The sequence below is a fragment of the Schistocerca piceifrons genome, chromosome 1, assembly GCF_021461385.2.
Source record: "Schistocerca piceifrons isolate TAMUIC-IGC-003096 chromosome 1, iqSchPice1.1, whole genome shotgun sequence".
Lineage (NCBI taxonomy): Eukaryota > Metazoa > Arthropoda > Insecta > Orthoptera > Acrididae > Schistocerca > Schistocerca piceifrons.
Genome location: NC_060138.1, coordinates 489,756,565 through 489,770,290, shown reverse-complemented (window position 1 = coordinate 489,770,290; position 13,726 = coordinate 489,756,565). Strand labels below are relative to the sequence as shown.

Below are 13,726 nucleotides of genomic sequence, written 5' to 3'. Positions count from 1 at the left end.
AGTGACTGTTGTAAAATCTGCTCCACCAGTTTTTACCCAAAACAATGTTATTAACCAGCCATGTACAATGCCCTTGTATCTTGACATTAGAAATAAATATCACATTCAGTGGTAGCTCATATAACTAGATCCTTGCTGTTGTCATTACTAACTTCATGTGCAAAGAGAACTGCTCTACAGTTCACATAGCTCACTTTTAACACAATCTGATTGGTTGTCCACTAACCGAAGTCCAGTAATTAAGAACAGTGAGTGAATTAGTTTATTCAAAACATAGTCTGGAAAAAATACAACCCATCAATAGTTTATGCACGTACTGTCACAAAGAAATCAGATGAACAATTGCATGGTATTATTGTGTAGATTCTAATGTGTAGGCTTTCACGGCCAGTGTTTTCATTACTTAAAACTTCCGGGCCGAGAGGCCATGGTTGATCTGTAAAACTGTAACAAGAAGAAGATTTACAGATCGACCATGGCCTCTCAGCCCAGAAGTTTTAACTAATGATTGTGCAGATTTTCGAGCTGTATTGCTTACATAAATAGAAATTAATTGTATGAATATGGTGTACAGACTGTTATACACTTCATTCCAGAACAAGAACTGAGTGAGCATTAACTATTTTGGAAATGTTGATTGCATGTTTATTAAGCACGACTTACTGCTAATTCGTCGCACAAAGCAACATAGAGATGTTAGCAGCTTCCTTTCCATGTGCGAACTCACACAAAGAAAAACACAAGTTACTACAAGATGTTATCATAATGAATGCGAAACCCAGACTGAGGATTTTGGGATGGGGGGGGGGGGGGGGGGCAGTATTTATAGATTGGCATACTGATTTATTGAGATTGTGTATTGGTTTATACAACAATAGGGTGAAAATTGGTTAGTGTAGATGGTCTACTGTTTTCAGTGATTTTCTTAAAAAAAAAAAAAAAATTGAGCAACAAAAGTTTCACACGTATAAAGGGCAGTCAAGTGAAAATGAGGCAGACAGAAAAAGCAAGTAAACAGTTTATTATTTAAAGCTATAACTGTTAATACATTTACAGGGTTGCCACAGGTTCTGGAAATCAGGAAATTTCAAATATGTCAGGGAAAGTTGGAAAAAAACACTGGAAAAATCTCGTTTTTGTCTCAGTAGATGAAATGATTTGTTCAGTGAGGTGTCATGTATCGTAGCTGGCTGGGTGCATCTGAGTATGTTCACTGTTCCCTACTCCCCTCATTACTACTGCTCCTTCCCTTCCTACAACTTCACTCAGCTTGCAGTCAGTGCTGGCACCACATCTCGTCACTAGCCTAGCAGCTGCCGACGAGAGGCAGGGAGGCATGAGGAGTGGTTTGTTTGGATCTGATTCTCAGAGTCTGTAGATGCAGCAACCAGAGACTGTGGTCATGTGTGCACGAATTGTATCTGAATGATTGTGTGAATGTGTGTGAATTCTTGTTTTCTGACAAAAGCTATGGCTGAAAATTTAGTTGTGAGAGTGTGACTGTCTTTTCTATGTGGCTGTCCACATCTCAGCAATCATCTTTATGGTGAGTTGCTACCTATTCTTATTATTATAGATTCTCTGAGTATTTGAACTACTTATCTAACAATGGAAAATCCAAGATTTTAATTTTGGTTTTTTGATTTGATTTTAGCAGGAAAGCTAAAACAGCTTTGGTCCAACCTGCCACTGCCCGCACTGAAACTGAGTTTATTGTGCAGTATTGCTCCCTGTATATCTAGAAAACCCAACTGATGCCCTTAAATAGTGCAAGGAGTCCCTTTACCAGTTCTTTGTTAGACACAATTTATTCAGGTCTAGTTCCCAAAAATTCTATCTCTCTTGCTCTCCAATACAGTGCATTCGAAGATTAGGTATGATGCAGTTTCTTCACTCTCATCACAGATCCTAGGGTCTTCTTCCATTATATCCATTGTATGTAGGTGTTTTTTGAAATTCTCATGGCCAGTCATCAGTGCAACCTTGAGTTTAATTTCTTTCCTATTCAAGCCCGGGATTACAAAGCTTCTTTTAAAACATGGCTTTGGCATCACTACCTTGCAATGTTTTTGTTTCTAGATCTTGGTCCAGTATTCTACATGCTGTCTTCTGAGCCATAGTTCTAGTTTGAGCACAGTGTTGGTGATTGTCAGGACAGGTTCCGGACTGGCCGGGGTGGCCGAGCGGTTCTAGGCGCTACAGTCTGGAACTGCACGACTGCTATGGTCGCAGGTTCGAATCCTGCCTCGGGCATGGATGTGTGTGATGTCCTTATGTTAGTTAGGTTTAAGTAGTTCTAAGTTCTAGGGGACTGATGACCACAGCAGTTAAGTCCCATAGTGCTCAGAGCCATTTGAACAGGTTCCGGTCCAGTGAATGGAGTCTTTGCCCCCATCCAGTCCAATCTGTCGGCTTGTTCATTAGGCGTACCCTATTGCTTCCCCCTAGCTCCACAAGTACCCTGTGACATTCTGCAGCAATCATAGATCTTGTTGCAGGAGCTGCCAATGATTTCAGGGCTGTCCAGCTATCTGAATAGATGTAGATACTATGGTCCTTGTAGCACCTATTCACATTCTCCTCCACACACACCCTGATTGCAGTGATTTTGGCTTGGAATACTGAGGCCAGTTTTTTTAGAGATATGATGCCCTCCAATCTATGCTGAACCCCATACACCCCGGCGCCAGCACCTTGGTCTGATTTTAACCCATCAGTGAACCAGACAGTGTCACCCGTACAGTGTCAAACTGTTTTTTCCCACTGCTCTGTGGTTCCAATTATTATATTTTAAGGCTTGTTGGAGCAGTTGGGTGTTATTATGTAGTTGGCTGGCATTTCTCCAACCATTCCTATACTTACCTCACTCACTATTTTAGTGTGTGATTCTGGATATCCCAATGAGATCCAGTTTTTACCAGGTTTGAGTCTGTATGCACCAGCTGCTGCCTCCATCTTGACCCAAAGGTGTAATGGAAGCATGTCCAGCATTGTTTCCATCCCAGTGGTATGTGTGTTGCTAATTCTGCCTGTTATGGCTAAGCAGGCCAGTCTTTTCACCTTAGCAAGCTCCTTAGCTGCAATCTGCTGTTCTACCTTCTTCCACCACACTACAGCCCATTAGGAGATCTAGGTCTAACCACCATAATGTATAACCAGTGCATACCTCTGCGGCTTAGGCCCGAGTTTTTGCCACAAGCTCTTCTGGTACTCACTGGAGTACCTTTTGCCTTGGAGCAGATGCTCTTAATGTGAGGAGTCCATGTTAGTTTCTCATCTAAGGTTACCCCCAGATATTTCACTATCCCCTTCACAGGTAGAGTTTCATCGAACAGCTTTTGATTCCAAGTTGAGTGTCAGATATGCTTCTTTGTGAATGGTACTACAACAGTCTTCTTAGGATTAATCCTTAGATCCTGTTTCCTGCAGCAGTCTTGCACAATGGCCAGTGCACCTTGTGCCATATTCCTTACTGTGTCAGTAAATTTGCCAAGTATTACTATGACAATGTCATCTGCATATTTTTGGCAAAAGCATTAGAATTTAGTTCCTCAATGAGTTTGTTCATCACTAGATTCCACACCAAAGGGGACAAAACTCCTCCTTGTGGACAACCTCTAGTGGTGTTAATTACCATCTTTTCATTCATCATGGTGGCCTCTACCTTCCTTTCACTGAGCATGGTCCTACGTATATTGGTCCCTAGGTCAGGCACTTCTGCTGCCCTAACCATGGAATAGAAGGTTGTGTTACTAAAAGCCCTATCGATGTCTAGGAAGATGCAGAGGGCTATTTCCTGAAAGTGAAGTGCTTTCTCCACCTTCCCAGTGAGTTGGTGGAGAGCTGTCACACTTGATTTACCTGGTTGATATGCATATTGGTTTGAATGTAGAGGATCCCTAGTTAGCCTCCTCTTCCTATGTACATTAACCAGTGTTTGCAATGTTTTAAGAATGGAGGACAGACTGATTGGTATCATATTCTTGGCCTTGGTAGGATCAGTTCTCCCTGGCTTTGGAATAAAGACAACCTTCACTGCCCTCCAGGCATTGATAATGATTCCTGCTGCTAGGCTAACCCTGAATAACCTGCATAGGACTCTTATAAGATTGTCTCCTGCTTGCAGGAGAGGTGGAAAGATTCCATCTGGTCCAGGTGACTAGAACTGTTGGAATGTTCCCACCGCCTATTGGATTTTACTGAAGTCGACACACTCCTTGGCCAATTCCTAGTCCTCTCTTCGAATGCCTGAGAACCATTGTCTCATTGTCTCTCAGGGATCGCATTCTGCTCTTTGTTATCTACCAGAGCATATTGACGGAAGTGAGTTTTGAGGAGCAATTCCAGCGTCTCATATGCTGTCTTTGTATATTCCCCATCCTCCTTCCTCAACATACATCCTGGGTTATTTGGTACACTATTGGGGATTTTGTGAAGTCTGACTTGAGCAGCCATGCCCTCCACTTCCTCACAGAATTCCTTTCAGGATGCCTCCTTTGCTTGTCTAATTGCAAGGTTGTAGTTGACAAGGGCCTCACAATATTTTGCCCATTGTCCTTTACGTCTCGCTAGGTTAAACTGTCTTCATACCTGTCTTCTTTGTGTTTCCAAGTTGTTCCACCAAGGCACACTCCTATTTGTGCACTTCTTGGTGATTGGGCAGTTGTCCTGGTATGAGGTCACTTTGGCCGAGGTTACAGCCTCCACTACTTCCTCAAACTCTTCTGGTTTCCGTATCGATGTTTTATTTTCCAGTAAGCTTAAGTCAAGGTCCCTCCTATCTCGCAGTCTGTTTTCCTGGATTCCTATAGGCCGTGGTCTGTCTTGATTCCCATTTCAACCTTGAATTTAATATACACATGGTCCAATGAGGATGGCTCTAACGTCACATGCCATTGTTTGACATAGCTGCAAATCATCATGGAACCAAAGGTTATGTCAATTACTTCTTTCCTTCTGCTGTACCTGAATGTAGGTTCATCAAACCTATTCAGGACCTCCAGGTTGTTAGACAAAAGAAATTCAAGAAAGTACTCACCTCTGTTGTTGGTGTCCTTGCTGCCCCACACTAAGTTGTGGGCATTGGCATCACATCCAACGAACAGATGGTTGCCTTGCCAATGGCAAGCTTCCATCAGTCTCTTCACCTCCAAAGAAGGAGGAGAGTAGTCTTCATAAGGAAAGTGTGCTGAGGCCAAAACAATTTCCCTCGTGATACCCTCCTCACGTTGCTGCATCCTGATGGTCATCAAGTCCCTGGAACAGAAATCCATCATTGGCATGAAAGAAATTCCATTTCTCACATAATTGAATGTTCTGGAGTTTCTTAGATTTCTAGCATAAATCAGCATTACCTCCAGTACCACCTAGGCCTGATACACCTCTTTTGTATAAGTAGGGCTCTTGTACCAGGGCCACACCCACTTCCTGTCTTCCCAGGCGACAGCTCAGGGCAGCAGTGGCCCATTAGTCTGTGGCCTATTAGTCTGCAGCATTTCAAGTTTCCATCTTGCTGCCATCATTGCTTTTGAGGTCTTTGATTACCCTGATGGCAGTCTGCAATAACCCTAAAAACAATTTCAGGTCTTGCTCTCACATTGCCTTCAGGGACTTCTCTCTGACCACCACAGGGTTCGTCCTTCCAGTACAGCCTTCTGTTTGATTACTCTCCAATCCTCTGTTGAGACTTTTGGGTCACGGACCTCTATTTTCTTGAACAGAGTCTTTGGAGAGACATCCTTAAGGATCTTTGGTACCCATATTGATGTTTTTGCGGTCTTAAGAAGCTCATCTGTCGTCTTGACCAGCAGCTTCACATCCTCTCATGGGGTTATCATGGGCACCTTATCCTTGAGCCATTCCACTGTATCCACCCCCTCACAGACAAAAATGAGGGCACCATAAGCTAGATAGACCCTCCTGAATTTGGGTCCTGGACGAGCGTCTCCCCCATTTTTTCAAAGAGGGCCATCTGCACGAGCTCCTCCTGCTACAACGTGATGCTTACCGGTGGATAGCCTTCTTGGATAACTGCCACCCTAAAAACCGAGACTGCAGTACTATAGGTCTGTTTCTTGCCTCGGCTTTTCTGGACTCGCTTATCCTGAGAGGAGGGATTCTTAGATTTCTCCCTTATCCTCTTGTTACCCGTCTTTGACGTTGAGGGGGTATGTGTTTCCTCTTCAACCTGAGACAGTTTTTTCTTGAGAGTCTTGGGTTCAAGCACTTTTAATTCCCTCCACTTTTGTCCTCCTTTTTGTTTCTGTTCCCTGAGAAGTTTCTTCCTCTGGGCCCCAGACAAGGCTTTAATCTTCATCTGGTTCAACCTCTCATTTACAGTTCCCACTTCTTGCTCAGGTCTAGACCCTGATTCAGTAGTGGGAGTGCATTCCATTGGTCCTGACCCTCATATTTGGTGTCTGAGGTCTCAGTTTGCCCCTCAGTTTGTTTTAAATTATTTTCATCAGTCCTGTCTGTTTCGGTCCCACGAGATTTGGGGATCTACATGGTCCACACCACGGAAACCATGCATGGTGTAAGACTACTTACTCAGGGAGGTCACCAGGTATTCCTGAGGTTCCATTTGCGACACATCTTCCCATGTGCCATGCACCCCTCAGCACAGGGGAAGGGAATTGGGTAAGGACTAGGAGTGGATAAGAAAGACAGGTTGTTGTGGAACACTCTTAGTCTGATCCATCAGCTAAGGCCTCTCTGGCAGTAGGTCCTCTACTTATAGCCCACAGCTTCACGCGGATACACAAGCCTCTCTACCCACATGGACAGTGCTTCGTCAAGGTGGTGTTCCCCTGGAGAGGAAATCCAGGATAGAATGTAATGAAAAGGAAAGTTGCTACTCACCATTATAGTGGAGATGCTGTCTCTAATAAAGCTTTTGGGCAGTAAGGCCTTCGTCAAAAATAGATGACAGACACACACACAAACGTAACTCACACACGTGGCTGCAGTCTCAGGCAACTGAAACCACACTATGACTGAAACCAAACTGTGGTTTCAGTTGCCTGAGACTGCAGTCATGTATGTGAGTTGCATTTGCATGAGTGTGTGTGTGTGTGTGTGTGTGTGTGTGTGTGTGAGAGAGAGAGAGAGAGAGAGAGAGAGAGAGAGAGAGAGAGAGATCTATTTTTGACAAAGGCCTTACTGGCCAAAAGCTTTATTTGTGACAGTCTTTCTATTGTGCATATCTGCAACACAGCATCTCCGCTATACGAACAACTTGTCTGTTGCATGGATTGCTCACCATGGTCTCATTTCATCAACATGCTGTCTGTGGTTCATGAATAGCTGATGACATGACTGAATTTCCATGATGGGCCAAAACCACAGGCTTTTTCTGCGGGTATCTTTAATGGATTGGGCATGCCAATCTAAAGCCATTCGGTTCCCAGCAATGTGCAGGCTCTGTCTGCCAAATCTAGTCTCACTGATCTGTCCGCAGGCTGGGTCTGTTTGTGTGTGGTGTAATGCAGTGGATTTTCATGGTTTATCCATGGATCCAGGATTACGGTGCTCCTCAGCATGCCAGAGGCCATGCGTAATGGATCTCAGGAATTGTGACTGTCTCACTGCAAGAACATTGTGCAGTTTGGCATTTTATAGACATTTTATGTGTTCTAGTACATTTTGCACTTCAAAAGTATTTTATACATTAGAAAGTATGGACAGTAAAGAGAAGAAAATTGTGTAAGTCACTGGTGGTTTGCAAGCTATGTATTCATATATTTCTCGAAAGAAAAATCACACAATACCCATAAAATAATAGATGTAACACAGTGAGTAATAACCGACAATAACGAACATAGTAGAACCAACATTTTATTGGTGGTCATCTACAGTGTTGGTTTACACTATTCTTGCCTGCCTTATACACTTCTTTCAAGAGACTTTTTTCTGAGTTTATTTCTGAAATCAATGAAGGTATTTTTAATCTGTCTTGCGACTCCGAGGAATTGCGTATTTTTGCCACCAGATGTGTTTCATTTTATTCCAATGAAATAATTTCACTGGTCTTAATGAAACACACATATCAGTTGGCTTGCTTTCTCTATCTAAAAAAAGATGTTGATGTTAGTACTTAAGATTTTTGCTCACATCAGGAAATACCATCTACTTGCAAGTTGCCCTTCAATATATCCTCTCTTCCCATTACCCACCAGGCCTCAACCCCCCGCTAATTTCAAGTTGCCGCCACTCACACCTCATCTGTCATTCAACAACATCTTTGCCTCTGTACTTCCGCCTCGACTGACATCTCTGCCCAAACTCTTTGCCTATACATATGTCTGCTTGTGTCTGTATATGTGCGGATGGATATGTGTGTGTGTGCAAGTGTATACCTGTCCCTTTTTCCCCCTAAGGTAAGTCTTTCCGCTCCTGGGATTGGAATGACTCCTTACCCTCTCCCTTAAAACCCACATCCTCTCGTCTTTCCCTCTCCTTCCCTCTTTCCTGATGAAGCAACTGTGGGTTGCAAAAGCTTGAATTTTGTGTGTGTGTTTGTTAGTGTCTCTTTCAACATACCAACGCTTTAGTTTGGTAAGTTACATCACCTCTGTTTTTAGACATATTTTTCCCATGTGGAATGTTACCCTTGTTTGCACTATTGTTTCTTGTGCTGTAGCTGCAATGAGGGATTGTCAATTTATGTCTTAACTTACCCTTGAGATCTCAAAATTTTTCAGGGCAAAATGCTAAAAATTGTCTGGAAACCAGGGAAATATCAGGGAATTTCACTTGGGGAAACTTGTGGCAAACCTGATTTATATGTCTGTGAGACAAGAGTGTCAGTTCCTTCATGGGAAAATGTCCATGATTGTACCTACACCTGTTCATATGAAGCAAATCGACGGACATGAATGTCTATCTTCACGGCTCCACAATTATGGAAATTGCGTGGGGAGAGATCAGGACTGTGTGGAGGATGTGTAAGGGTTTCACAGCAAAACTTCTGCAGTGTACTGGAAACAACCGTAGCTTGATTAAAAGTAAACACCCAACCTGTAGTTAACACATTGAACAGTCAACAGGCACACAAAAACAAGTTAAAAATAGTGCTCAGCTTCCAGGTGGTCTCTTTTTTTATGAGCCCACTAATACAGGGGGAAAACACGTACAGAATGTTGTATTGTCCCAAATGACTATATTGGTCCAGCACTTCAATGACAAGACACAACTGTCTGGGACAATGTAGCTGCCTGTGTGTGTGTGTGTGTGTGTGTGTGTGTGTGTGTGTGTGTGTGTGTTTTTGTGTGTGTGTTTTCACCATTAGGTTCTTTCTCCAGTTTCGTTCATGCGCCTCTAGACCACTCAATACCTTTACTCCATCCTGCTTGCACTACACAATCCCAGTACCGTTATGTCACAAGTCAAACTGTGCCTACAGAGTTAACAATGTAATTGCTATAATATATAGCATCTTAAAGGAGAACATCATCAGTTTGTTCAGGCTTTCTAATATTGTTGTTTTATCCATCTCTTTATTAAACATGAGAGTAATGTTTTGTAAAGAGTATACAGTTTTGAATTGCTGTCAGTGTCTGTATTTGAAACATGTTAAAAAGTGACATTTAATGTGAAAATTCAAGCACTTCTCTGTAAACAGTTTTGTAAGTTCTTAATATTGGATGAGCAATATCTTAATGCATCATAGAAGTGTCTGCAATTAATGTCAACAGAGATTTTTTTCATCTTCGTGGCAGATAAAGATCAGCGTAAATGTCAACGTAATTCCCGTTTATCTTATATCAAAAAATTGCCTACATGACACAACCTATCATAGAATATATTTTTTTTTCCAGACTGAAACTGGTGAGTTTGTGCCTGTGCTTGTTAGCAGAGCTGTCCTAAAAACTATGGATCCAGGAAGTGTACTCATCTGCAAATGGCCAAAACCCTTGAGGTTCCAGTTCTACCGAAACTTACTCCCAGATCTGCAGATAACACAGTGCCCATCATGCAATAAGGTAGGTAATATGAACATTTCGAACACAAAAATTGCATGTTCAATTTTATTTAATACTTTCTTACAGGGATTGAATTTATCTTCTACTATTACCACATGACAGAATGTGATCATTATGTTTCATTAAATAACGAAAATTATCAGTACCACAGAAATTACTTGTGGGGTGTGCTACCTGAATTGGGTGCAAATTATTTGACAGATGAGTACAGTTAGTATCATTATTTATATATTTCATGGACTTTGTAATGACTCCATGCTGCCCATTTACTTCATACGTAACAGAAAGAAATATTTAGTTAAATACCAGATATATTGTAACCATATGAATCTAGTGCACCATATAATGTAATCTGCACCCCAGTTTTAAAAATTAAATTCATAAAAAGAGAGTTTGTTGACACATCACTGGTAGGCAAAGTTTATTTTACGCAACAGGGGATGTACACATGAACAATCAAAACTACTACTACTTTTAAGCTACCCATTGTTAAGTGACACAGTCATTGTTAAAAGAGAATCCATAACGTGATTACCTACATAACATGCAAAACTAACATACCATAAATTACAGGCATTACTCATCATTATTCACTAACATTATCATACGTGTATCCTCTGAGGAGTCTACATCGGAAGCAGATTTATTTCCCCTTTTCCCATCACCCTGGTGTCATTCCAGAGCACGTAGTCTTTACTGTTGTCCAGAGTATTTGAAATACAGAATTTCTTGAATGATTTTATGACCATTGGTGCTTCAGTGCTTTTCCAGGCAGTCGAAGCCCAGTGTGTAGTAATGTGAGGTGTAGCACACTTAATTTTTCCTGTTAGAGTCAGTTCACAGTTTGGCTCACAAAATTATTTTTCTTATGGTTCATGAATGTAATCTTTGAAATGTTTATTTATACTAATGTCCAGGCGTTGTAACAGAGAAGTCATTCTTCCAAGAACAATAACCAGATCACTGGCAAGACTGTGGATCTTCTTTTTTACATCATCAGTGAGATGACTATGAAATGCGTCAAGACACAGCATTGGAAAGCCCACAAGGACAGAGGTCCCATACGTTTCAGAGCCAGTCAATTGTTAAGGTTTCAGTCGTCCATCCCTTCCCTTGACTTCGAATAATTGCATCATCAGAGAACAGCTTTTCATTTTAGGGGTTTTGAGGCTTGTTTTTCACTTGCAGATTAAAGAAGGGGGTAGTTTGGGTCCATCTGCTGTGATTGCCAGCTTGACTGTTATGCACTGTTGTTCACACCCTAATGTGTTCATGGTAACTTCTTTTATTCCCTTCTCATCAATCATGTAATTACATGGTATGTCGAACCAAATTGGCATGTCATCAGTGTTGCCTATTTGGCCCATTGAAAAATTCTTCTCTTTCCAAAATGTGATAACATAGCACTGAAATCGTTTGAAGTTTTTTCTCAAAAGTTTATGGAAGGTTTTGGCATACTGTTATAATGGGGTCGTAGAAGTAAGCCTGCCCATTACATAAAGCGATCAACGCATCCATGGCTAGCCTTAAACTATTGCCTCCATGTATTAAGAACTGTAGCCACCTATTTTGCTTTGTTTCTTATTGTGTCACTAATCACATGTTGTCCATTCTTCCTCTTTTCATGGATGAATTCTAAAACTTTTGCTTCAGCATCAGAATGTTTTACCATATTTTTCGCTGTAAAGAATTATATTATGCTTGAAAGTAGTATCATACTGTTCTTCTCTGCTTGCCTTTCATTTCATGGCTACCTAATCGAAACACGCCATGCAGTAATAGGCCAACACTAATATAACAAAGTTCAGAATTACAACAATGCATTGTGACATAAGGAACAATTCCTAAATTTCAATGATGCAGTGACAGTGTTTAACTATTTAATCAGTTGTCTACAAGGAGATCCTGATTATTCTTTCACTGTGCCGTATTGTACCATGCATTCTTTATACCATGAATTCATTCATTGTGTTCTGTAAACCACATCAAGAAGGAGAACCTTCGGGAATGTGAAACAAGTCAAGATATACATTAACAAAAGTCACACAAACCATAGAAACCCCATCTGTATAGCATACTGACAATAAACCATCACTAATATAATTGCATAGGCTTCCCCGGCCAGAGTCAGTCGACATAAAAGTTTTCTGGGTTTGGTACCGCCGAAACGTTGGTTTTTTCTCCAGCAGCAGTAGTTTTTATATTATGACACAGTACCAAACCGTATTAGACCCAGAAGAAGGCCGCTGCAATCGTGGCCAAAACGTTGGTTTTTTTTCTCCAGCAGCAGTAGTTTTTATATTATGACGTGGTACCAAACCCAGAAAACTTTTATGTCGTAAACCATCACACTATTTATGATTGCAATAACTAAATCTTGTCAAGTATGAGTGCTATTAAATAAAGAATTATCATAATTTTTTATGGTCATAATTTCTTATGGCAGAATTTAATCTTGTGGTATTTTGTTAACGTGTAACAAACACCCAGTACTAGTTCTGTTGGTGGTACTGCTGGTTCCCAGTGACATGGTAAGTGGAGGTGACATGTGATGAACAATATGGGGCTTTGATATTCTGCTTTCATCTCTGCAGATATTCAGCTGTAACCTATGAAGTGATACAAGAGGCCTATGGAGAGTTTGTTGTTCCATATAGCAACCCTTGAAGATGGTTTAATTTACTTGCAGAGGGAACACAATGAATTTGAAAGCAAGGTGAATCTGGCACTCCAATTACTTCACTTACAAAAGGAAACATCAACACTGCTGCTGTAGTGCTGCTGTCATTGTGAGAGATGATTAGCGGATAACCCTACGAGATGATCAGTGAATAACCCTAAAAACACTTTCCAAAATATTGAAAATTTGATTGGGTGCCACCCACAAGTCGGTGACAAAATTTTCACATGAGACGTTTTTGTGCATGATGGGTTCCAAGGCTGCTGATTCCAGAACAAAAGGACAATTGTGTGCAGGTCTACATGTAGTAGAAGATGATGCTAGGGGAAGCTCTTGAGTTTCTTTCAAAGCTGATAATATTTGACTACATCATTTTGATCCTGAGAGCAAACAGCATAGCTCATTGTGTAAATCTTCTTCATCACCAAATCCTAAAAAAGCATATAAGTAGTTGCTCGTGCTGGTAGAGTTACAGACATTTCATTTTTTGATATTCATGGAAAGCTCTATTGGCATGCTGTACCTGTACGCACATACATACATCAATAACTGGTGATACTACAGGGATGTCTTCAAAACTTTGCAAGTCCATTTCAGAAGACCACATATTAGTGAAACAGACTGGATAGTGCAACAAGATAATGCACAGCAGCATGTTGCCAATGTTGTTCCTGAATATTTTGTAAAAATCAATATGAAGTGTATCCCTCATCCTCCCTATAGTTCTTGTAACCCCATGTGAGGTTTTTTTTATTTTCCCTAACCTTCTTGGGAGTCATTTTGCACCATAAGAAGCATTAATGAAGGCTGAGGAGACCGTTCTGAAGGACCTTCCAAAAAATGGTTTACAGCATGTTGTTGCAGACTGGCAGAAAAGCTGGGCATGTGCATCACATCCAAGAGAGGCTATTTTCAGAAGAACCATCAAAATTATGAGGATAAGTAAAAGTGTGTCGTCAAACAACATTATGATTATTCTTTATTGAACAACCCCCATAAATTAGAAAAAAAGCTGCTACTTTGAAAACCATTTCTGCATCATCAGTTATACTAACAATTGCTT

At 41.1% G+C, this 13,726-nt stretch overlaps 1 protein-coding gene across 3 annotated transcripts in view; it reads left to right on the top strand.

Moving 5' to 3' along the window:
- LOC124795389 (intraflagellar transport protein 122 homolog) overlaps positions 1 to 13,726 on the top strand; it is a 242,550-nt gene that overhangs the window by 193,155 nt on the left and 35,669 nt on the right. For all 3 annotated transcript variants that reach the window (XM_047259406.1, XM_047259414.1, XM_047259422.1), the window contains one exon: positions 9,819 to 9,983. In XM_047259406.1, the coding sequence (XP_047115362.1) occupies positions 9,819 to 9,983 (165 nt within the window). The remainder of the gene's footprint in view (positions 1 to 9,818; positions 9,984 to 13,726) is intronic.